We start from the raw sequence: 27,074 nt of genomic DNA, 5'->3' as shown, positions 1-27,074 counted from the left end.
TTGTGTCCACTTTATTATACCACTGTGATAATAGTCCTCTGAAGTCTCAGGCCCTTGTCGCCAGTCAGTGTGAAAGATCTTTCAGGTCAGTCAACCATTATAGAGAATTGTGGTCCACAGCAGCAGTGAATGATTTGTTAAATAAATAAGTCTTGAATTTGTTATGATGCAAACAACTGCAAGACATTCTTTTCCAATTGCAGAGTACTCTGGAAGCTTAAGCCATCACATTTTCAGCACTATTCTGAATTTTCTCTAGAACCACATTTTCAATCCAACCACTAACATCAGTGTGAAATTCTGTCTCAGCATTCTTGTCATACAATGTTAGGACTGCAGAAGATGTTGGCACCTCTTTAAGGACAAGGAAAGATCTTTCATGCACCTTGTTCCAGGAAAATTCGGTGTCACCCTAAGTAGTTTTTGCATGAGACATACCTTAGTGCAGAAGCCAGTAGTATGAGTACATTTCGAGAAAACATCTAATATCACAACTGTGCTGAGGAGTCAGAAAATCTGTGACTGCTCTCAATTTCTCTATCACTGGGTGGACTCCATCGCACTGACTTGGTGCCCGAGATTTTTATTTCTTGACTAGCCAAGAGACACTTTCCCGATTCACCGCATTCGCACCAATGACGACCTCATAAACCGTGACTGTGGCTATAATCTTAGCAAGACTTGGGAACCAGCGATTGGGTTAATCAAGAGTAAATCGAGCAAACGTATAGTTGTGACGACCACGGCGGACAGAGCCATCACACCGACGTCATCTCAGACGCTGTTGCAATCTGTCCCACCGCACGACCGTGGCGCGGGGCGCGGACGGCAGAGGGAGCGTGCCACGGGCGGAGGGTATTTAAACCAACCGTGGCCGCGACCGAACCCAGTCCCCCCTGAGCAGCCATAGCGTACGGATCTCCGTGCCGGCCCGTTCACAGGAGCTCAGTCCGTCAGTTCACCTAATGATGGCGACATGTTTGATCGCCGAAATATTGTGCCCGTTGGACACTATAGACCGGCAGTACACCCGTGGATATTTTGATTGTCTGTAAGTTGTCATACTTTTCGCTGTCAACGGGCATTATGAGTGACACTATTTTGTTTGACATTATGGTGAACAATTGCATTTATAATCCACTGGATAAGCAAACAGTTAACCATCTTCCACGGATAACTCGAGGAAATGCTGACCGATAATATCAAAAACCACCCATATCTCAACAAGTAACAGTCACTGTCATTTTAAGGCATTTTACAATTCATGCTTTGACAATGACTGGAGTCTGTCCTTGAAAATATTGGAGTTTTGATGAATTTATCCGGCCGCATTCTCGCGTGATATTAGAGCATACAACACTCTGGGAATAGCTTAACTTCTCCTTTGGCAGCATTATAATCCGCACAATTCATAGTGCACAAATTCCTAGTCAATAAAGGCTAGGAAGTTGTTATTACTGTGTATGCAAATGATATATTGACAGACACATTTTTAAACCATGAGCCTGTAAGAAATATTATTACTTTACTTTGTTCCAAAATCTTATGTCGTAACACCCTCATTACTGTAATTTGAGTCTGTGTCTAAAACATGTGATCGTAAATTTACGATTGTATGTTCAGGGCTTGTATCCATCTTCACGTCCCTATCAAATTCTTCCTACTAAAACTTTTCAGCCAGCCACACAGACTATGTCTACACTAAAGGGGAATATTGTCCATTGCTTCACACACTAGAGATTCAGTGGATTATCTTCCCACATAGCCTTTAGCCTTTGCCCAAACGATTTCAGTGGTATTATACTGACAGTATGAAATGTAGTTTCAGGCCCTATCTTTACGGCCATCTCACTACAACTATTTATCAAAACACCCCACGTAAATAGACACGTATTGCCTGTTTAGTTTGCAAGTGCCATTTTAGGCTGCAGTCACAGTGGCTCCAATATCGGAGGATTCCACCGGCGACCGAAATCGGCTGATCATTTCAAATCAGTACGCCATTATGTGTGCCGTCACTCTATAGCCAATCGTATCTCCTGAACATGCAGACTTCAGACAAGTGGTGAAAGCCAAATAAGTTTGTTTTCTTTGATCGAATCAACCAATGTTCTCGCACATGAAATATGGAGTGTGAGAAACTGGTAAGTTTAGTCCAAGAAAGAGGGAGTTTGTGGCATCCTGAGCATGAAAATATCATCATCAGGATATAGCTCAGAATCTGTGGGCTGAAATCACAGGTTTATTCGAAATTCAAATAGGCAAAATCTTCATTGGGGACTTTCGACATAGATTATAACCTCAAAAAATGATTTGTTCAAGTGAAATGGGTGGCGTATCTTACATGTGTATAACTGCTGTACTGGATCTTTTTTCTGGTTGGTTGTTACTAGTTGTCTACAAATTATTATTACTGCTTACTGAAGTTTTATGCCAGTAGGGTAGTGATTCTGTTAATGTGAAATGGTTTTGCAAATGTGGTGTACAGTATGTATTCCCACTCTTGAGTGCTGTAGGTTATTGGAGTATGTTATGCTACACTTTACGCGTGTCTTTCACTTGTGTGCTAGATTACACTCATTGAAGGTTAATTGACGTATGTCTGCACAATTTTAAATAAAGACAGTGAAACAGAGTGTGTATAACTTGCTTTTCAAGATCACCATGAATTACTTCGAGTATGTAACAGCATGTTTCTGCCACTATCTTATATATTCATAAAACGTGACTGATTATTCTGATAACTGAGGAAACAGTGTACGGTACTTGCTGCTTTTATTTTACAAGACAGGAAAGGTCATTCACATCTGTTCGTGGTCTCTTTAATAACAGAGACCACTATGCAGCACTCATATCCAAGCACAGAGGTATTGTGGTATCCACTCCATCGTGACAGCTTAAAATCTGACTTACTTTATACAGAGAATGGATTCTAATCAAACCTAACCTCCTTGACTCTTCCAAAGAAGGAGATCAGAAGCACTGTGACCACACTGTAGGCCAATGTTGACAGGCAACCTCTGGTGTGTTGGGCGCTTTATTTTTGTGAACATAGTGGCAGTGTGCATTGTCTAATGCCACAATACTTCCACCTTGGAGTATTTGGTATTTGGTGCTCTTCCAACCATTTTATGTAATTTTCATTGTTCATTTTGTTGCAATAATCTTCTGATGTTGATTTTGAATCTTAGATGAGCCCTGCATCCTCAGTGCACCCCATTTCTCCTCCTGGATGAACCACTATTGCTCTTTGTCCAGAACTTTCATTTTTCCACACACCAGGTAAGTCACTGTGCTGCCATCATTTATTGACAGCTGAGTGTAAATGCACCCATGCTTCATCAGTGTATATAAGGAGTTTCTTCATGCCTTTCTCATTTCCTGTTAGAGTTCTTACAAAGTGTGCATGCTATGCTACAGTGCCCTGCCTCTCAACCAGAAATGTTGGTCTACATTTACATTTTTGAAACAAAACCCCATACCCTTTAAAATTTTCCAGGAAGTGGTTCTTTTTCCTATGAAATTAATGTATGTATCCTCCTTCATTCGATTGTAAAGCTTTCGAAGAGTGGGTATTTCTCTTTTAATGTCATAATGTTGTGACAATCTTCCGATGTTGATCTCGAATCAGGGTCATCGAGGCACTTCATTTTCTTCCTCAGTCTTTTCTTCCTTCATCTCACAATTTTCTGACCACTCAGTCTGGCTTTCATAACATTGTTCACAACATTATGCACTGTCCTTACACTCTTTTCCACTGTGGCTGCTGCTCTCTCCAGAGCTCTTTCTAATGGTAACAGAAAATCTTTCTACTTTTTTCTTCTCAACAGAACTTAACTACATTAATTATACGGACTTTTCCATCTGAATGTACTCTTCGATAACATACATTTGCCAATCACTGTACAGTACCGAGCCACATGCGTCGTTTGTGTATACTGTTGAATATTGTCAAATGCCTTCGGCCCCGTCAGTATGTAAACATAGCTTGTTTACACGTTCTACTGTTGGCAGTTTTAATATGAACTTTTAATAAAAGTAAATGTAACTCCATCCTATGTCCAGAGTGCAGGACTTCAGCTGGTCTATTCCCAGTAATAAAATTCCATCAGCCGTTATTTTTATTTTATTTGTTAGACACTTTGTCTCAGACCCTCATTTTGAGACATTACTGTTGGAAGACTTAGGGAATGGAGGGTGCAGCATACTTGCTGATTGATTAAATGACCTCAGCATTACCAAGAGTTTGGGAATTGCAGTAGTGTATTTTAGTTAGAGGAATTGAAGGTTAAGGTCTACATTCCTTGTTTTTTCTGAGCTACAGTCATGCGACTCTGAATTATCTATACTTGTGTTCGGAAAACATTATATGAGGAACAGCTGAGTGTAAAGAATTTGAAGGGCATTAGTGTCGATAATGATACTGTTATGACAGGCATTAAAAATGGAGTTTGTGCAAAGACTGCCCTGAGCTCATATTGATACAATTACAATGTTTGTGTCATTCTTTGCAGCTAGCAGTCTCTTCAGCAGCAGAATGTCTTCAGACAAACCTGGATGTCCTCATTCGTGAAATTTACAGTTGGTTTTCCCACTCTGCTTTGTATCAGAGTCAGTCTTTGTATGCTGCCATTAATGACGGCCATAACTCTTACAAAATTGTGCAGGTGTGCCAGACTCTGTGGCTTTCAATCGAAAGTGCTGTCATTAGATAACCTGAGAAATAGCTTAAACTAGAGAATATGTTTAGCATAGCCAAATCGAGAGAGAGAGAGAGAGAGAGAGAGAGAGAGAGAGAGAGAGAGAGAGAGAGAGAGAGAGAGACTATATTGCCTCACTGTTGCATGCTGTGTATGTTGACTCTGGTGATCTGTAGTCAATCGAATATTTCTGTTATTGTGTAGATAAATTTTTTTAAAGTATTGTAAACAACCCTAAGTGAGAAATGTTTGAGCTGCTGTAGGAAAGTTAGTTCTGAGATTCTATCGAGCTGTTGTTACAGATTGTTACTTTGAGGGGAATATGGTGGCAAGGGAATTGGGGAGGTAAGTGAGTCTCTTCCATGGTATTGCAGAGTATATTCAAGGGCTAGGAAAATAGCTGAACAGGAAGGGAAGATAAGGTCCTTTAAGGGGAGTAGGATGTCAAACGGGCTGACTTGGAGCAGGAGAGGCACCACAGGGCATTTTAGTTTCCACTGTCTATACTTTTACAAGTAAATTCATAAAACTTTTTCAGCATGACTAGGAAGGGTTCAGGATTCACACTCTTAGCAGCGGAAGTTGAAAAACATAACAAACTAATGTTTTTTGCATATGAAATTTCATCATCTTTTTGCTTACTATTGGCTGCGTTTGTTGCTATAGGTACACTTTTCTTCATAAGTAAGAGAGACTGTACGATGAATTTTGCACAGCATACAAACCATACTTACAGGTGTCTGAAACTCTAGAATCTATTTAATTTATGAAAAAATGGATGAGCTGTTACGTTTTAAACTTTATGTTTAGAAAAAAATCAAATTTTGTAGTTAATTATCTCAATTTTTACCACAATTTTTAATAGATTTGAAAAATTCTAGAGTTTAAAACACCTGCAAGTATGGTTTGTATGCTGTGCAAAATTCATCAAAGAATCTCTATTACCTGTGAAGAAACATGTACATATAGCAACAAATGCAGCCAATAGTAAGCGAAAAAATGATGAAATTTCACATGTAAAAAAATTTATTTTGTTATGTTTTTGAACTTCCTCTGCTATGAGTGTGAATCCCGAATGCTTCCTGGCCATGCTGACAAACTTTTGTGAATTTATTTGTAAAAGTATAGACAGTGGAAATTAAAATGTCATGTAGTGCCTCTCCAAGTTGGCCCGTTTGACGTCCTCTTAAGGCTGAACTGGATAGTGCTAGGGAGTAACTGATGAGGTTAAGGGGGAGAAGGATAGAAGGATAAAGGCAGGTGCGAAGTGTTAGCAACGAACAGGGGCCACAGAAAGAGAACAGTTGTTGTTGTTGTTGTCTTCAGTGCTGAGACTGGTTTGATGCAGCTCTCCATGCTACTCTATCCTGTGCTAGCTTCTGCATCTCCCAGTACCTACTGCAACCTACATCCTTCTGAATCTGCTTAGTGTATTCATCTCTTGGTCTCCCTCTACGATTTTTACCCTCCACGCTGCCCTCCAATGCTCAATTTGTGATCCCTTGATGCCTCAAAACATCTCCTACCAACCGATCCCTTCTTCTAGTCAAGTTGTGCCACAAACTTCTCTTCTCCCCAATCCTATTCAATACCTCCTCATTAGTTACGTGATCTACCCATCTAATCTTCAGCATTCTTCTGTAGCACCACATTTCGAAAGCTTCTATTCTCTTCTTGTCCAAACTAGTTATCGTCCATGTTTCACTTCCATACATGGCTACACTCCAAACAAATACTTTCAGAAACGACTTCCTGATACATAAATCTATATTCGATGTTAACAAATTTCTCTTCTTCAGAAACGCTTTCCTTGCCATTGCCAGTCTACATTTTATATCCTCTCTACTTCGACCATCATCAGTTATTTTACTTCCTAAATAGCAAAACTCCTTTACTACTTTAAGTGTCTCATTTCCTAATCTAATTCCCTCAGCATCACCCGATTTAATTTGACTACATTCCATTATCCTCGTTTTGCTTTTGTTGATGTTCATCTTATATCCTCTTTTCAAGACACTGTCCATTCCGTTCAACTGCTCTTCCAAGTCCTTTGCCGTCTCTGACAGAATTACAATGTCATCAGCGAACCTCAAAGTTTTTACTTCTTCTCCATGAATTTTAATACCTACTCCAAATTTTTCTTTTGTTTCCTTTACTGCTTGCTCAATATACAGATTGAATAACATCGGGGAGAGGCTACAACCCTGTCTCACTCCTTTCCCAACCACTGCTTCCCTTTCATGTCCCTCGAATCTTATAACTGCCATCTGGTTTCTGTACAAATTGTAAATAGCCTTTCGCTCCCTGTATTTTACCCCTGCCAACTTTAGAATTGGAAAGAGAGTATTCCAGTCAACATTGTCAAAAGCTTTCTCTAAGTCTACAAATGCTAGAAACGTAGGTTTGCCTTTTCTTAATCTTTCTTCTAAGATAAGTCGTAAGGTCAGTATTGCCTCACGTGTTCCAACATTTCTACGGAATCCAAACTGATTCTCCCCGAGGTCCGCATCTACCAGTTTTTCCATTCGTCTGTAAAGAATTCGTGTTAGTATTTTGCAGCTGTGACTTATTAAACTAATAGTTCGGTAATTTTCACATCTGTCAGCACGTACTTTCTTTGGGATTGGAATTATTATATTCTTCTTGAAGTCTGAGGGTGTTTCACCAGTCTCATACATCTTGCTCACCAGCTGGTAGAGTTTTGTCAGGACTGGCTCTCCCAAGGCCGTCAGTAGTTGGAATGTTGTCTACTCCGGGCACCTTGTTTCGACTCAGGTCTTTCAGTGCTCTGTCAAACTCTTCACGCAGTATCTTACCTCCCATTTCGTCTTCATCTACATCCTCTTCCATTTCCATAATATTGTCCTCAAGTACATCGCCCTTGTATAAACCTTCTATATACTCCTTCCACCTTTCTGCCTTCCCTTCTTTGCTTAGAACTGGGTTGCCATCTGAGCTCTTGATATTCATACACGTGGTTCTCTTCTCTCCAAAGGTCTCTTTAATTATCCTGTAGGCAGTATCTATCTTACCCCTAGTGAGATAAGCCTCTACATCCTTACATTTGTCCTCTAGCCATCCCTGCTTAGCCATTTTGCACTTCCTGTCGATCTCATTTTTGAGACATTTGTATTCCTTTTTGCCTGCTTCATTTACTGCATTTTTATATTTTCTCCTTTCATCAATTAAATTCAATATTTCTTCTGTTACCCAAGGATTTCTAGCAGCCCTCGTCTTTTTACCTACTTTATCCTCTGCTGCCTTCACTACTTCATCCCTCAGAGCTACCCATTCTTCTTCTACTGTGTTTCTTTCCCCCATTGCTGACAATTGTTCCCTTATGCTCTCCTTGAAACTCTGTACAACCTCTGGTTCTTTCAGCTTATCCAGATCCCATGTCCTTAAATTCCCACCTTTTTGCAGTTTCTTCAGTTTTAACCTACAGGTCATAACCAATAGATTGTGGTCAGAGTCCACATCTGCCCCTGGAAATGTCCTACAATTTAAAACCTGATTCCTAAATCTCTGTCTTACCATTATATAATCTATCTGATACCTTTTAGTATCTCCAGGATTCTTCCATGTATACAACCTGCTTTTATGATTCTTGAACCAAGTGTTAGCTATGATTAAGTTATGCTCTGTGCAAAAGTTCTGCCAGCCGGCTTCCTCTTTCATTTCTTAGCCCCAATCCATAATCACCTACTATGTTTCCTTCTCTCCCTTTTCCTACTGATGAGTTCCAGTCACCCATGACTATTAAATTTTCGTCTCCCTTCACTACCTGAATAATTTCTTTTATCTCATCATACATTTCATCAATTTCTTCATCATCTGCAGAGCTAGTTTGCATATAAACCTGTACTACTGTAGTAGGCATTGGCTTTGTGTCTATCTTGGCCACAATAATGCGTTCACTATGCTGTTTGTAGTAGCTTACCCGCACTCCTATTTTTTTATTCATTATTAAACCTACTCCTGCATTAACCCTATTTGATTTTGTATTTATAACCCTGTATTCACCTGACCAAAAGTCTTGTTCCTCCTGCCACCGAACTTCACTAATTCCCACTATATCTAACTTTAACCTATCCATTTCCCTTTTTAAATTTTCTAACCTACCTGACCGGTTCAGGGATCTGACATTCCACGCTCCGATCCATAGAACGCCAGTTTTCTTTCTCCTGATAACGACGTCCTCCTGAGTAGTCCCCACCCGGAGATCCGAATGGGGGACTATGAGAACAGTATCTGACAGTATCATCATTGGTACAAACACTAGATTTGCCTTGCTACCTCAGTTAACTAAGGAGAAGGCTCAGGCAGACAACAGACTTTCACCAGGAAACCACCCGTTTCAAAAAAGGTAGAAAGTAGGAAGAAAGTTCTGTTGTTAGGTCATAGCTATGAAAGGGGTGCAGGCCAGATCTTGCAGGAAAAATTTGTCTTGGAGTACTGACAGTCATATCTCAAGTCAGGTATTTGTAGAATTTCAGTGGATAATGTCGATATTATTTAGCTTCAAAGGAATATGAGATACTTTAATTAATCTTTTGTACCCTACATTCTGGATGATGGTTAGTAATCAAAACCGGTAGATGACTAATGGGACAAATAAACATCTGATGGTTAAAAATCTGTTATAAAATGACTCATTTAAAGATTCCTGCTGAAAAAATCACAAAAGCAGTGGCAGAATTTGACATCCATAAATTGGAAAGAAACCTCAGAAACATTGCATTTTTGGCACGAAGTGGGAAATTATAAGGATGCATCGGGTGACAATTCATTTCAAGAGTTAGCTGAGGTTGCACTCTTTCGGCTAGTTCTATCGTGGTCTAATGCTGAGGTCGAGAGGTCTTTTAATACTATGAACATCATAAAAACCAGGTTATGTAATAGAATTAAAATACAGATGTTAAATCTATTACAGCAATAAGATCAGGACTTCATTGTGTGGGGAAGTGCTGCAAAAATTATCAGGTCCCCACCCCAAAGTGTTGACTGAAGTAGGGACAAAGGCTGCATATAGTGAGACCTGTGTCGGATCTAGTGATGACACACCGAGCACCTTGCAACATACTTCATCACAGACATCAGTGGAACATAGAAATTCTTCACATCTAGTCCGTGAAGTCCAAGAAATCGACTTCGATTAAGATTATCCAGAAGAAATACAGCTGTGCTTCTAAATCAGGTTATCAATATAAGGGTAAATGTGCTAGATGTATTTCATATTCAACACTAATAATTTTTTGTTTTAGACCTTGTTAAATAATAATCAAGATAAATGAACTGTTGGTTTTCCTTATAGCTTTTTTTTTTTAAGTTTAAGTTTGAGGTGCCAGCACTGATAAGTCATGGTAGCCTCTCGAAAAGAGAATGAACATTATTGACTGGTGTCAGTTAACGTGGGAGATGCGTGGAGTGGCAGAAAATTGGGTCGCCTTCCTGCACTATGTGGACTCAAGTGTGACAGAACAAAACCTCGGCAACACCCAGAAATATAGCACAACTTCCGTACAGTCAGTCAGTCAGTCAGCGTGAAAGACGAGCAGTATAGGCACCAATTCTAGGTGTCGTTTGTTACGACCAGATGAAACTTCAATCGTCCAGCCATAACTGTGGGTTCTTTGATTGCTCTGGGAGATGGCTCATTGAAACAACAACATATGAAATAATATTTCACTTAATTACACGAATGAATAAAAAGATTTACTTATCTTGATGTAATCCTTTGCGACAGGAATGCTTGATAATTTACATCTCCATTGAATATTAAAGCGTCACTTGATGCACTAATTAACAACCTCTTCTCTTTATGTACAGTGTCCAACATTTACAAAGATACATTTCCATCTGAGACTCGAGTAACGCAACACAGTAGTCCTACTCGACGATGTCAACTGCTTCAGTCGAGGCCACTAACTGGGGCCGAACACTCCCACACTCGACTCTGTATTGACCTGTGTGCGAGGGTGCGCCTCTGTGCCGAGAACGAGGGCATGTCTTCTCTAGCCACTCTCATTCCTTGTTGTGAATTGCAGTGAGACATTGAAGATGTTTGAAGCATTGGTGTGCGTTGCTGACTTCAGTGTGGTGCCGCTGTCTGCAGACGGTACCGCAGGTACTCTACGGTAGCATAAGGATGGCATTGAATGCACATTTTTTTTTTTTTTTTTTTTTTTAAATGCTGATCTGTAACTGTACTGTTCGCCTATCATTCTTTCTATCAAATCTGGATTTGCCCATCCTGTTTGGTGAGGCTCTCTCCCATCTGATATTATTTGACAGACATTGCCTGCACAGGGATCTCTAGTGAGGACATTTTGCCTTGTTCTTGGACCAGAAACTCAAGCACAGGATTGTAATAGATGTTTTCTGTGTGATTATTGCTTAGTGATATTTTGTTCTGATTACAATTCATTTCATTTGTTGATGGCATTTGTACTTTATCACGATTACTACCAGTTCCAGTGTTAGCCATCTTCATATCCGTTGTAGCAAATATAAATTTCCTTTGCCTTAACAGACATGACGATAGCTATTGCCAAAATTGGTAACAATAATAATAACAATGTACAAAGGTGATCAGTGACTGAAAATAACTGTAGTAAAAAAGTTCTCACTGTAACATTGCCTATATCTTGGAAAAAAAAAATTGTTTAATTTTAAATTTATCTGTGTTATATAGATGTTGTTTGAGGTCTGCGACAGTATTATAAGATTATGTGGAATAATTTATACTTCTGCAGTCACTTCTTACTAATATTTTATAAGCACAACACATTTTGTCAGCACGCTGCCATCATCAGGTGCATTATACAGTTACTTATACATCAGCTGATAGGTTATGTACATTAGCTGTGTGTGCCAGTGGGGTTAAGAATCGAAAAATAAACCCGTGTGGAAGGATAACACTGTAACAGATTTGTGTGGAAGGACAACACTGTAACAGATTTATCCTTCCACACAGTTTTATTTTTCGATTCTTAATCCTACTGGCACACGCAGCTAATGTACATAACCTAACAGCTGATGAATAAGTAACTGTATAATGCGCCTGACGATGGCACCATGCTGCTGAAATGCATTGCGCTAGTAAAATATTAGTAAAAAATGACTGCAGTAGTATAAATTATTCCACATAAAAAATTTCTTTTGACTCATTGCATTTCTGAGAGAGTTGCATTGTCACCCTACATTTACATCCATGCGATTATTCTGCAATTTACAATTAAGTGCCTGTCAGAGAGCTCATCAAACCACCTTTGAGCTATTTCTCGACCGTTCCACACTCGAACAGCATCCAGAAAATATGAACTCTTAAATCTTTCTGTGCAAGCTCTGATTTCTCTTATTCTATTATGATGATAATTCCTCCCTATGTAGGTAGGTGCTGACAAAAAATTTTCACTCTCTGAGGAGAAGATACTGCCACAGTGAAAAACACCTTGCTTTTAATGATTGCCAAAACAATCCACATATCGTATCCATAACACGGTCTCCCCTATTTCGTTATGATACGAAGCAAGCTTTGAATTTTTTCGATGCTGTCTGTCGATCCTATCTTGTGCGGATTCTACATTGCATGGTGGTACTGCAGAAGAGGATGTATAAGTGTGACATAGGCAGTCTCTTTAGTAGACCTGCTGCTCAGTGTTCTGCTAATAAATCATAGTGTTTGCTTTGCTTTACCCACAATACTATCTGTTTTATCATTCCAAATTAAGTTATTCGTAATTGTAACTCCTAAGTATTTAGTTGAACTTGCAGTGTTTAGATTTGTGTGTTTTGACGTGTAACTGCAATTCAGCTGATTGCTTTTGGTACTCGTGTGGATGACTTCACACTTTTCGTTGTTTAGAGTCACTTTTCACACCAAAGAGAAATCTTGTCTAAATCGTTTTACAATTTTGTTTTTACAATCTGAAGACTTTACATGATAATAAATGACAGCAGCATCTGCAAACAGTATAACAGTGTTACTCAGACTCTCTCCTAAATCGTTCATGTAGATCAGTAGCAGCAGAGAACCTATAACACTTCCTTGTGGAATACCAGGTATTACTTCTGCTTTACTGGATGACTTTCCATCAGTTACTGCAAACTGTGATCTTTCTGACAGGAAATCACGAATCCAGTCCCACAACTGAGACATAGTCCATAGGCGTGCAATTTGATTTGAAATCACTTGTAAGTGGTATGGTGTCAAAAGACTTGTGGAAATCTAATAATATGGAATCAATTTGACTTCCTCTGTCAATAACACTAATTACTTACTAAGAATAAAGAGCTAGTTGTGTTTCACAAGAACACTTTCTAAAATCGTGTTGGCTGTTTGTCAATAAATCATTTTCTTTGAGATATTCCTAATGTTTGAACACAGTATATATTCCAAATGTACCTTAGTTTATGGGCCTGTAATTTAGCGAATTCCTCGAATTTCCTTTCTTGGATGTTGGTGTGACTTGCAATTTTCCAGTCTTTAGGTATGGATCTTTCAACAAGCAATCAGTTTTAGATGACTGCTAAAATGCTTAAGTGGCTTTTCTACACCAAGGGTATCTACTCCTAAGTTACTCATGTTGGCAGTTGTTCTGGTTCCAATTCAGCAATATTTTCTTCTTCTTTGGGGAAGGAATTTCGGAAAACCGTATTTAGTAACTCTACTTTAGTCACAATGTCACCAGTAACTTCATCATTGTTATTGCGCATTGAAGGTATTTATTGTGTCTTTCCACTGGTGTATTTTACATGCAGCCATAGGCGCCTTGGATTTTCTGCCAGGTTTCGAGTCAAAGTTTCTGTGAGTATGTGCTGGTATTCAGTTAGCTTCCCATATCAGTTCATGTGATTATGCAATTAGAGTAACTAGGCGAGCTTCACTAATTTGAGTATATATTTGGCACTATCCTCTTTCTTCATAATAATAAAGTTTATTACTGTCAGATATTTCATTGGCTATTTGGCCATTTCAACTTGTCAGCCATTTTTAATTTCCCATGGAATGATTCTCAGCCTAAGGCTGCTTCAGAATATGTCTAGAGTCATCAAGTGTGAGAGTTCCTGTCAGTAAAGTTCTACAAGTTGTACATCCATGCAAATGCTGAGAACATTTTCTGAGTCCATGAGGAGCTTGAAGACACCCAAAACATTTGGTAGTTCATGCTGCTAAACTACCATACTGTGATGGCAGGCATTGAAGGTGGTGCCGGGTGCCTCAGCTTGGGGCCAAGAATCATTCCACAGGCTGTTGAAAATAAATGGTAAGTTGAAGCCACGTTAGCCATTGAAATTTTTTATGTGGGTAGTTGATTATAATTAACTTATATATATATATATATATATATATATATATATATATATATATATATATATATATATATATATATATATATATTAAAAACAAAGATTCCAAGACTTACCAAGCGGGAAAGTGCTGGTAGACAGGCACAATAAAATAACACACATACACACTAAATTTCTAGCTTTTGCAACCAACGGTTGCTTCTTCAGGAAAGAGGGAAGGAGAGGGAAAGACGAAAAGATGTGGGTTTTAAGGGAGAGGGTAAGGAGTCATTCCAATCCCGGGAGTGGAATGACTCCTTACCGTCTCCCTTAAAACCCAAATCCTTTCATCTTTCCCTCTCCTTCCCTCTTTCCTGAAGAAGCAACCATCGGTTGCGAAAGCTAGTAATTCTGTGTGTGTGTTTGTGTGTTTTGTTCATTGTGCCTGTCTGCCGGCGCTTTCCCGCTTGGTAAGTCTTGGAATCTTTGTTTTTAATATATTTTTCCCATGTGGAAGTTTCTTTCTATATTAAAAACAAAGATTCCAAGACTTACCAAGCGGGGAAAGTGCCGGTAGACAGGCACAATAAAATAACACACAAACACACACACAAAATTTCTAGCTTTCGCAACCAACGGTTGCTTCTTCAGGAAAGAGGGAAGGAGAGGGAAAGACGAAAGGATTTGGGTTTTAAGGGAGAGGGTAAGGAGTCATTCCAATCCCGGGAGCGGAAAGACTTCCCTTAGGGGGAAAAAAAGGACAGGTGTACACACACACACACACACACACACACACACACACACACACACACACATCCATCCGCACATACACAGACACAAGCAGACATATTTAAAGGCAAAGAGTAAGGGCAGAGATGTCAGTCGAGGCGGAAGTACAGAGGCAAAGAAGTTGTTGAAAGACAGGTGAGGTATGAGCGGCGGCAACTTGAAATTAGCGGAGGTTGAGGCCTGGCGGATATCGAGAAGAGAGGATATACTGAAGGGCGAGTTCCCATCTCCGGAGTTCGGATAGGTTGGTGTTGGTGGGAAGTATCCAGATAACTCGGACGGCGTAACACTGTGCCAAGATGTGCTGGCCGTGCACCAAGGCATGTTTAGCCACAGGGTGATCCTCATTACCAACAAACACTGTCTGCCTGTGTCCATTCATGTGAATGGACAGTTTGTTGCTGGTCATTCCCACATAGAAAGCATCACAGTGCAGGCAGGTCAGTTGGTAAATCACGTGGGTGCTTTCACACGTGGCTCTCCCTTTGATCGTGTACACCTTCCGGGTTACAGGACTGGAGTAGGTGGTGGTGGGAGGGTGCATAGGACAGGTTTTACACCGGGGGCGGTTGCAAGGGTAGGAGCCAGAGGGTAGGGAAGGTGGTTTGGGGATTTCATAGGAATGAACCAAGAGGTTACGAAGGTTAGGTGGACGGCGGAAAGACACTCTTGGTGGAGTGGGGAGGATTTCATAAAGGATGGATCTCATTTCGGGGCAGGATTTTAGGAAGTCGTATCCCTGCTGGAGAGCCACATTCAAGGTCTGATCCAGTCTCGGGAAGTATTCTCTCACAAGTGGGGCACTTTTGGGGTTCTTCTGTGAGAGGTTCTGGGTTTGAGGGGATGAGGAAGTGGCTCTGGTTATCTGCTTCTGTACCAGGTCGGGAGGGTAGTTGTGGGATGCGAAAGCTGTTTTCAGGTTGTTGGTGTAATGGTCGAGGGATTCAGGACTGGAGCAGATTCGTTTGCCACGAAGGCCTAGGCTGTAGGGAAGGGACCGTTTGATATGGAATGGGTGGCAGCTGTCATAATGGAGGTACTGTTGCTTGTTGGTGGGTTTGATGTGGACGGATGTGTGAAGCTGGCCATTGGACAGATGGAGGTCAACGTCTAGGAAAGTGGCATGGGATTTGGAGTAGGACCAGGTGAATCTGATGGAACCAAAGGAGTTGAGGTTGGAGAGGAAATTCTGGAGTTGTTCTTCACTGTGAGTCCAGATCATGAAGATGTCATCAATAAATCTGTACCAAACTTTGGGTTGGCAGGCTTGGGTAACCAAGAAGGCTTCCTCTAAGCGACCCATAAATAGGTTGGCATATGAAGGGGCCATCCTGGTACCCATGGCTGATCCCTTTAATTGTTGGTATGTCTGGCCATCAAAAGTGAAGAAGTTGTGGGTCAGGATGAAGCTGGCCAAGGTGACGAGGAAAGAGGTTTTAGGTAGGGTGGCAGGTGATCGGCGTGAAAGGAAGTGCTCCATTGCAGCGAGGCCCTGGACGTGTGGGATATTCGTGTATAGGGAAGTGGCATCAATGGTTACAAGGATGGTTTCCGGGGGTAACAGACTGGGTACGGATTCCAGGCGTTCCAGAAAGTGGTTGGTGTCTTTGATGAAGGATGGGAGACTGCATGTAATGGGTTGAAGGTGTTGATCTACGTAGGCAGAGATACGTTCTGTGGGGGCTTGGTAACCAGCTGCAATGGGGCGGCCAGGATGTTTGGGTTTGTGAATTTTAGGAAGTAGGTAGAAGGTAGGAGTGCGAGGTGTCGGTGGGGTCAGGAGTTTGATGGAGTCAGGTGAAAGCTTTTGTAGGGGGTCTAAGGTTCTGAGGATTCCTTGAAGCTCCGCCTGGACATCAGGAATGGGATTACCTTGGCAAACTTTGTATGTAGAGTTGTCTGAAAGCTGACGCAGTCCCTCAGCCACATACTCCCGACGATCAAGTACCACGGTCGTGGAACCCTTGTCAGCCAGAAGAATGATGATGGATCGGTCAGCTTTCAGATCACGGATAGCCTGGGCTTCGGCTGTGGTGATGTTGGGAGTAGGATTAAGGTTTTTCAAGAAAGATTGAGAGGCAAGGCTGGAAGTGAGAAATTCCTGGAAGGTTTGGAGAGGGTGATTTTGAGGAAGAGGAGGTGGGTCCCGTTGTGATGGAGGACGGAACTGTTGCAGGCAGTGTTCAATTTGGATAGTGTCTTGGGGAGTTGGATCATTAGGAGTGGGATCAGGATTATTTTTCTTCGTGTCAAAGTGATATTTCCAGCAGAGACTACGAGTGTAGGACAGTAAATCTTTGACAAGGGCAGTTTGGTTGAACCTGGGAGTGGGGCTGAAGGTGAGGCCTTTGGATAGGACAGAGGTTTCGTATTGGGAGAGGGTTTTGGAGGAAAGGTTAACTACTGAATTGGGGTGTTGTGGTTCCAGATTGTGTTGACTAGAATTTTGAGGTGTTGGGGGGAGTGGAGCTGGAAGTGGGAGATTGAGTAGATGGGATAGACTGGGTCTGTGTGCAATGAGAGGAGGTTTAGTTTTGTTGGAAAGGTTGTGGAGGGTGAGTGATTTGCCTTTCCGGAGGTGGGAAACCAGGAGATTGGATAGTTTTTTGAGGTGGAGGGTGGCATGCTGTTCTAATTTGTGGTTGGCCTGTAGGAGGATGCTACGTACAGCCGGTGTGGATGTGGGAGAGGAAAGATTGAGGACTTTGATTTGGGATAGGAGTTGACGGGTGTGTTCATTGGCCGAGTCGATGTATAGGGGAAGGATTAGGCGGGTGAGGGCTATGGATTGTGCTGTTTGGAACTGGTATAAGGACTGATGGAAAGAAGGATTGCAGCCAGAGATGGGAACTTTAAGTGTGAGGCCTTTGGGAGTAATTCCAAATGTCAGACAAGCCTGAGTAAATAAAATATGGGAGCGTAATCTGGCTAGGGTGAAGGCATGTTTGCGGAGGGAATGTAAATAAAATTTAATGGGGTCGTTGTAGGGATGTTGTGAGGTTGACATGGTATTAGAATGTGGAAAGGGTAATATGAGGTTAAAGTGAAAGTAAATAGAAAGTTAAAAAGGAGAGATAAAGGTGTGAAAAAAGTCGAAAAAGTGTTGGTTAGAGGTGAGCTATGTTGATCCTGTGTTGAACTTAGGTTGGTGAACAACAATGGGTGCACAGGTTAGGTAGTTATGTTGTCTCCAGATCACGTTAAAGGGTGGGGAAATTCAAGAAAATTTCGAAAAAAAATTTTCGAAAAAGTTTCGAAAAAAGTTTCGAAAAAATAATTTCCGAAAAAATAAAATTCGAAATAATTTTTCCAATAAAAATCTCGAAAAATATGTGTGTAAATGTATTCAAAGAACTGGTTGTGTACTGGCAGGTTATGAGAATGAGGCTAACAATTGTTTGATGAAGAAATAATAACGTGTAAACCTGTGGGAAGCTGCTAAAAAATGATCGGTTATGTGGGAAAAACGGGAATGGAAATAAAACGAAAGTTGTTCGAAATAACTGATATGGTTGTTTAATGGGTGAAAGGAACTGAAGCTGTGAAATAGTATTCACGAATTTACACGAAATGTTTGTAAACTTGGAACAGTGGATTTTATAGCAGCGGTTATGTTGAAAGCGTTAAAAATTTTTGAGGTTATGGTTTGGAACTAAATTACGTATTATTGAGTATAATTAGGCAGGATAAAATGTATGCTAGATTACGGAAAAAGTGAAGATGAATACAAAGTGAAACTACTTGTACAAACGAAAAGAGAAAGTAAGATGATAGAGAAGATTTCGAAATGCAACAGAGACAATAACAAACATAATTGTTGGGTTCAAATCAATGATGATGTAAATAAAATAGAAAGAAACTTCCACATGGGAAAAATATATTAAAAACAAAGATTCCAAGACTTACCAAGCGGGAAAGCGCCGGCAGACAGGTACAATGAACAAAACACACAAACACACACACAGAATTACTAGCTTTCGCAACCGATGGTTGCTTCTTCAGCAAGGAGAGGGAAAGACGAAAGGATGTGGGTTTTAAGGGAGAGGGTAAGGAGTCATTCCAATGCCGGGAACGGAAAGACTTCCCTTAGGGGGAAAAAAAGGACAGGTGTACACTCGCACACACACACACACACACACACACACACACACACACACACACACACACACACACATCCATCCGCACATACACAGACACAAGCAGACATATTTAAAGGCAAAGAGTAAGGGCAGAGATGTCAGTCGAGGCGGAAGTACAGAGGCAAAGAAGTTGTTGAAAGACAGGTGAGGTATGAGCGGCGGCAACTTGAAATTAGCGGAGGTTGAGGCCTGGCGGATATCGAGAAGAGAGGATATACTGAAGGGCGAGTTCCTATCTCCGGAGTTCGGATAGGTTGGTGTTGGTGGGAAGTATCCAGATAACTTGGACGGCGTAACACTGTGCCAAGATGTGCTGGCCGTGCACCAAGGCATGTTTAGCCACAGGGTGATCCTCATTACCAACAAACACTGTCTGCCTGTGTCCATTCATGCGAATGGACAGTTTGTTGCTGGTCATTCCCACATAGAAAGCGTCACAGTGCAGTCAGGACAGTTGGTAAATCACGTGGGAGCTTTCACACGTGGCTCTCCCTTTGATCGTGTACACCTTCCGGGTTACAGGACTGGAGTAGGTGGTGGTGGGAGGGTGCATAGGACAGGTTTTACACCGGGGGCGGTTGCAAGGGTAGGAGCCAGAGGGTAGGGAAGGTGGTTTGGGGATTTCATAGGGATGAACCAAGAGGTTACGAAGGTTAGGTGGACGGCGGAAAGACACCTGATCCCACTCCTAATGATCCAACTCCCCAAGACACTATCCAAATTGAACCCTGCCTGCAACAATTCCGTCCTCCATCACAACGGGACCCACCTCCTCTTCCTCAAAATCACCCTCTCCAAACCTTCCAGGAATTTCTCACTTCCAGCCTTGCCTCTCAATCTTTCTTGAAAAACCTTAATCCTACTCCCAACATCACCACAGCCGAAGCCCAGGCTATCCGTGATCTGAAAGCTGACCGATCCATCATCATTCTTCCAGCTGACAAGGGTTCCACGACCGTGGTACTTGATAGTCGGGAGTATGTGGCTGAGGGACTGCGTCAGCTTTCAGATAACTCTACATACAAAGTTTGCCAAGGTAATCCCATTCCTGACGTCCAGGCGGAGCTTCAAGGAATCCTCAGAACCTTAGGCCCCCTAGAAAAGCTTTCACCTGACTCCATCAAACTCCTGATCCCCCCCGACACCTCGCACTCCTACCTTCTACCTACTTCCTAAAATTCACAAACCCAAACATCCTGGCCGCCCCATTGCAGCTGGTTACCAAGCCCCCACAGAACGTATCTCTGCCTACGTAGATCAACACCTTCAACCCATTACATGCAGTCTCCCATCCTTCATCAAAGACACCAACCACTTTCTGGAACGCCTGGAATCCGTACCCAGTCTGTTACCCCCGGAAACCATCCTTGTAACCATTGATGCCACTTCCCTATACACGAATATCCCGCACGTCCAGGGCCTCGCTGCAATGGAGCACTTCCTTTCACGCCGATCACCTGCCACCCTACCTAAAACCTCTTTCCTCGTCACCTTGGCCAGCTTCATCCTGACCCACAACTTCTTCACTTTTGAAGGCCAGACATACCAACAATTAAAGGGAACAGCCATGGGTACCAGGATGGCCCCTTCATATGCCAACCTATTTATGGGTCGCTTAGAGGAAGCCTTCTTGGTTACCCAAGCCTGCCAACCCAAAGTTTGGTACAGATTTATTGATGACATCTTCATGATCTGGACTCACAGTGAATAACAACTCCAGAATTTCCTCTCCAACCTCATCTCCATTGGTTCCATCAGATTCACCTGGTCCTACTCCAAATCCCATGCCACTTTCCTAGACGTTGACCTCCATCTGTCCAATGGCCAGCTTCACACATCCGTCCACATCAAACCCACCAACAAGCAACAGTACCTCCATTATGACAGCTGCCACCCATTCCATATCAAACGGTCCCTTCCCTACAGCCTAGGCCTTCGTGGCAAACGAATCTGCTCCAGTCCTGAATCCCTCGACCATTACACCAACAGCCTGAAAACAGCTTTCGCATCCCGCAACTACCGTCCCGACCTGGTACAGAAGCAGATAACCAGAGCCACTTCCTCATCCCCTCAAACCCAGAACCTCTCACAGAAGAACCCCAAAAGTGCCCCACTTGTGAGAGAATACTTCCCGGGACTGGATCAGACCTTGAATGTGGCTCTCCAGCAGGGATACGACTTCCTAAAATCCTGCCCCGAAATGAGATCCATCCTTCATGAAATCCTCCCCACTCCACCAAGAGTGTCTTTCCGCCGTCCACCTAACCTTCGTAACCTCTTGGTTCATTCCTATGAAATCCCCAAACCACCTTCCCTACCCTCTGGCTCCTACCCTTGCAACCGCCCCCGGTGTAAAACCTGTCCTATGCACCCTCCCACCACCACCTACTCCAGTCCTGTAACCCGGAAGGTGTACACGATCAAAGGGAGAGCCATGTGTGAAAGCACCCACATGATTTACCAACTGACCTGCCTGCACTGTGATGCTTTCTATGTGGGAATGACCAGCAACAAACTGTCCATTCACATGAATGGACACAGGCAGACAGTGTTTGTTGGTAATGAGGATCACCCTGTGGCTAAACATGCCTTGGTGCACGGCCAGCACATCTTGGCACAGTGTTACGCCGTCCGAGTTATCTGGATACTTCCCACCAACACCAACCTATCCGAACTCCGGAGATGGGAACTCGCCCTTCAGTATATCCTCTCTTCTCGATATCCGCCAGGCCTCAACCTCCGCTAATTTCAAGTTGCCGCCGCTCATACCTCACCTGTCTTTCAACAACTTCTTTGCCTCTGTACTTCCGCCTCGACTGACATCTCTGCCCTTACTCTTTGCCTTTAAATATGTCTGCTTGTGTATGTGTGTGTGTGTGTGTGTGTGTGTGTGTGTGTGTGTGTGTGTGTGTTAATGAGTGTACACCTGTCCTTTTTTTCCCCCTAAGGGAAGTCTTTCCGCTCCTGGGATTGGAATGACTCCTTACCCTCTCCCTTAAAACCCACATCCTTTCGTCTTTCCCTCTCCTTCCTGAAGAAGCAACCATCGGTTGCGAAAGCTAGTAATTCTGTGTGTGTGTGTCTATATATACTAGCTGCTGCTCTCAGCCAGTGACATGGAAAATACAAATATCTTTCATCGTGTGTTTGTATGGCACTGAAATGTCAGCAGTGTGACACACAAATTGGCAGTTTTTATTGCTATTGCAAATGAAGAGCTATCAGTATTGCATAGGACTAATTTGGTTTCTTTGGTGTATGTGTAAGAATGTGGTGTGTGGTGAACATCAAGTCTTAGCTTGTTCATTCCTTATGTTTCCAACTGTAAAGTGCGTGGTGATACATTCTTGCTGAATTGTTATGTGATGGTAATTAATTTTGGTGTCTGACTTATAGAGAGCAGAAAACGAAAAGCTAAGAATTGGGAGGAAGACGATTTCTAGGACAGTGATGAAGACACTTTCTTAGACAGAACAGGAGCCGTTGGAAAGAAAAGGCAACAGAGGATGCAGGCAGCCGGTAAAGTGCAACAAGAAGCGGAGACTTATGATCCATTGGTGTGTAACTGTGTTTTTACTTTTTCTTTGTTTGCGCCGCATGCCAACCAAGGAATTTCTTTTAAATGCCTCTTTTTCAGTATTTTTTTTTTCAAATTCAGAAGTTTTTTAAGGGGAAAAATGCAGTGCAAAAGTTGAGATTGAGAATTGAAGGAAGATTGAAACTGGGCAATTCTAATACAGCGATTATGGAGGTAATAGCTGAGCTTGCCATGTAAAAGATGACTCACAAAAATCAACTCATGTATTTGTTTGTATAAAGCATAAAGTTAATATGCCGCATGTTAAGTGAGGTGTAATTCATTGTAAGAAGGTATAAAAATATGAAGCAATTTACTAAAAATATTCTCCATGTACAATGATTTTTTCTTTTCTTTCTCTCTCTTTTTCTCCCCCTCCCCCCCCCTCCCCAAAAAAAAGCTTCATGACATTTCTTGCCTCAACTATACTAGTAACTATGAATGGCTTCAAAAGCATATAGTCCACATGGGCTTTCAACTTTTAAAAAAATTTTGCGGAACTCTTTGGTCACTAATAATCTTGAAGTTAACTGCCTTAATGCCAAAAAACTCACTGTTGAAAAACTCACTGTTGAGCACTTGGTCAAGGATACTTAGAGAGCAGGTACTTATTTAGTTAAAATGGCACCCACAAAAAGCTACTCTAGTTGCTATGAGAAGTGTGATAAGTAGGACAGACATGTGCTGTCACAAGAAGAGTTCTGCTGGAGAAGTTAGATTGTGCATTGCTGAGGAAAACAGTGTTATATAATGGAAGATACACTGCTTTATTGCTTCTGAGATTAGTGAATAAATGTGGGAGTCAAAAGCACGAGAAGTATGAATTTTTTGCCTTGAAGTCCAGGCTGCTCATGTGATTGTGATGGTCTGAGGTAGTGGGAAGACAATCTTTGTATTTGTGTAGTGAACAGTATTTACAACGAATGTCAAGGTTGTATGGAAGGTATTGCATAACTAATTGAAATTGACAGACTGGAAATACTGTGTTTGTTGTCAGTGTAGAATTATTTGTTCTTTCTTAACAGAGTTCTTCAATTTATTTTGGTGTTGATAAGTTCATCATGATTTTGCTTAGTAATCCTACACACTGCCCAAATGAATCTTGACTACACAATCGTGAGCCCTTCTTGGATAGCTCAGTCTCTGTAGAGCACATGCCTGCAATAGGCGAAAGTCCTAGGTTCGAATCCAGGTCTGGCACACAGATTGATACACTAGGACATTTCAAACCAGTGCACACACCACTGCAAAGTGAAAATTTCTTGAATGATAACGTTTTGCCACACTGGCTATTATCATGAGGATCAAACTGTCCTTTTACATCATACCATTCAGTACTACAGAGCTTTGGCTGTGTAGTCATTCTCAAGCGTCCTGTAATACATACAAGATGTAACAAAACTGTTTTAAAAATGTGAAAAGCTTTTCAAATACCGCTACTAGTCACAATATTTGTTGACTACTGAATTATTTATCTGGCAAGATGTTTCCAGGTGATACGTCATAAGGCTATTCTGGCATTACAAAAACATATAACATAAATGTACACAGATACTAAAGTTTCTTTACATGACTGCTGTGCTTATCCTGTGGAGACAGAGAAGGATAACCTAGTAGAAGGCAGTGCCACATTGTATATTTGTGTGCCGTTCACATGGAACTTTTTATAAAACACTCACTCACCTTGTTCTTGTAGCGTGGCAGCACATCGCAAGAAGAGTGAAGAACGGAAGGGTAACCTAGTAAGAGGTGATGTCACTTTGTATATTGTAAAACCAGACAGATATACAAACTGACATTCTCTCTTACTAGGTTATCTCCCCCCCCCCCTCTCTCTCTCTCTCTCTCTCTCTCTCTCTCTCTCTCTCTCTCTCCATTGGATGACCACAGCAGTCATGTAGGCAAACTTTAATACCTGTGTACATTTATGTTAAATGTTTTTGTATTGCCACTATAGCCTGATCATGATCCATCACCTCAAAACATGCCACTAAATAAATAATTTGTTAGTCAACTAATTTTGTGACTGGTAGATGTATTTGAAATTTTTTTTATAAAATACAAAGCATAAAACAACCATCATTCATTTATTCAACAGAATAAAAAAATTCATCTCCCTGGACTGAATCTACGTTAAACAACCTCACTCCCATTTACTTTTCAGTCTTCTCCTCTTTCCCTTTCCTCTTTAGCCATTCATGCATCTTTTCATCCTACATCTTTATACTATACACCTCTTCTGTATGCATCCTCTTTGTTTGAAGCTGGCATAGTACCTACAGTAGAATATCTTTGGCTTCCCTCTGACAACCATGCCTCCATCCTTGCTACCCTCCCTGTTTTCCTTTCCATTTTGCTTCATAACTTGGGTTGTGAGTAACTAAATCCACTTTCCCTTCTTCCCGTTCTTTCCCCTCTCTCCTCCCTGACGAAGGAACATTTATTCCGAAAGCTAGGAACTTAAATTTTCGGTTGTTTTTTGTGTTTCTATCGGCTGTACTGAGCTGAGGTAAGTACTGGCCAGCCCCTCTATCTCTTTGTTAGAATAAAAAAAGAACTTTTCTGTGCTGTATAAAAGGGCTGCTGTTCATGGCAGGAATCAGTTGTGGGGAGATTTAGCGTATGTCATTCTCACCTGAACATGGAAGCCAGACTGTCAGTGAAATATTCTTTTAATGTGACTGTGTGGTTTAGCTGCAGACCTGACAAGAATATAATAAAAGTTGTTTCAGTGACTGTAGGCTTTCCCGGTGTAAACTGTCTATGAAGGTTTCTCGGGTCTCCAGCCGGGTGGTAGCATTGATATCTCACGGCGTTTCGGGAAGTGTCGTACTACCCGTCTTCTGGCGAATTCATCGACGCTGCCATCTAGCTGGAGACCCGAGAAACCTTCATCAAAAGTTGTTTCATTTCTTGCTTCAGTGGTCAGTTTGGCTTTTGACTACTCCTGTTATTGGTTTGCATTTATTATTAGTGGAAACTCCAGGTTGGAATATCTCCAATATAAGGAAAAGGAGAGATTGGTACTCGCTGTAAAAATGATGCACTGAGTTGCAGACAGGCACAACAAAAACACTCTTACACATTTAGCTTTTGACCCAAGCCTTCTTCAGAAAAAGGAACTTCACACACACACACACACACACACACACACACACACACACACACACACACACACACACACACATTTACTCATACAAGTGTGAACAGCTCACGTACTCATGACTGCCATCTCTGGCAACTCGGACTGGAATTTGGTATCTTGGTCCACCTCATAAAATGACCCAACCTGTTCAGCTAATCTAACCTTGGAATACCACTATCCACAATGTCTACAACAGCCTCCAAACCTCCTCCACATCCCCTCATACCTGACAGTCCCTGCCTCGCGGACCCACTACGTATATCCTACCCTCCAAAACTCCCTCCCGCCACTACACAGAATGCAGAATCTAAATAGACCCAAAATATTGACATGAATCTTTCCTCCACAAGCCTTGGTCCCACTGAGTCCTTTCCAAAGACTTCAGTTTTTGCTCTACTCCCAGATTCAATCATGATGCCCTTGCTAAACACTACTCTCCTTCACCCAATCCCTACAGTGGATACACTTCTTTGCTACCAATCAGACTCAACCCAAAACCAATGTTGAAGCATACTTGACACACTCTGTTCACTTCTCCATCCAACTGTTATCCAACTCCACAGTCCCCATATCACCCTCTGTTAACATTCCAGAATTTCTTAGTCTCAAACCGTGTCTCACCATCATTCTCTAAATCCATCGTCATGCTGGCTAACCTTACATTCACAGAAAGAACCACAATTGTACACCTAAAAACTGATCCTGACCTTATAATACTACCTGCTGATGAAGGCACCCTCACTGTGGTATTGAACTGCAGGGTGTACCTGACTAAAGGTGACTGCCAGCTGTCAGATTCATCCACCTACAAACCCTGCCACAATGACCCCATTCCAGAAATCCTGCAAGATTTCCATCTCTCCTCAAATCTTTAGACCAATCTAAAACCTATCCCCTGAGTACCGCTCTCCTCGTCCCTACCATTCTCCACACTCCTACCTACTACATGCTTCCTAAAGTCCATAAACCCAACCATCATGGATGCCTCATTCTAGCCAGTTAATCTTTCCCAACTTAGAGAATCCCTGCTCTCATACACCCACACCCTTCCAATAACACACAACCTGCCCTCCAGTGTAAAAGACACCAACCATTTCCTCCACTGACTCACCACAGTTCCTATTCCCATACTACACAGTGCCATGCCCATTACTTTTGATGCCACCTCTCTTTACATTAACATTTCTAAAGCCCGTGCCCTGGCCACTGTGGAATACTACCTACACCAATGCCTGATGAATTCGAAACCTACAACTTCCTTCCTGGCCACCGTGACCAACTATATCCTCACTCAAAATTACTTCACAACTGAAGGCACCACCTACAAATAAATCCATGGTATTGCAATGGACATCCACATGTCACCATCCTATACCAACCTATTCTAGTGTCATGTAGAGGAATCCTTCCTAATCACCCAGAATACCAAACCC

At 41.8% G+C, this 27,074-nt stretch overlaps 1 protein-coding gene across 4 annotated transcripts in view; it reads left to right on the top strand.

Moving 5' to 3' along the window:
• Positions 1–27,074, top strand: part of LOC126313415 (kanadaptin-like) — a 148,032-nt gene that overhangs the window by 56,603 nt on the left and 64,355 nt on the right. For 2 of the 4 annotated variants that reach the window (XM_049992356.1, XM_049992359.1), the window contains exons 3-4: positions 13,722–13,969; positions 22,316–22,476. The exons of 1 other annotated variant lie outside the window; for it this stretch is intronic. In XM_049992356.1, the coding sequence (XP_049848313.1) occupies positions 22,426–22,476 (51 nt within the window). In that variant the 5' untranslated portion in view covers positions 13,722–13,969; positions 22,316–22,425. The remainder of the gene's footprint in view (positions 1–13,721; positions 13,970–22,315; positions 22,477–27,074) is intronic. One more of the 4 variants, XM_049992355.1, reaches the window with a different exon arrangement.

This window comes from Schistocerca gregaria, unplaced genomic scaffold (genome assembly GCF_023897955.1).
Source record: "Schistocerca gregaria isolate iqSchGreg1 unplaced genomic scaffold, iqSchGreg1.2 ptg000481l, whole genome shotgun sequence".
NCBI classification, from domain to species: domain Eukaryota; kingdom Metazoa; phylum Arthropoda; class Insecta; order Orthoptera; family Acrididae; genus Schistocerca; species Schistocerca gregaria.
Note: the sequence above shows the minus strand (reverse complement) of the source record. Positions and strands in the feature narration are given on the sequence as shown.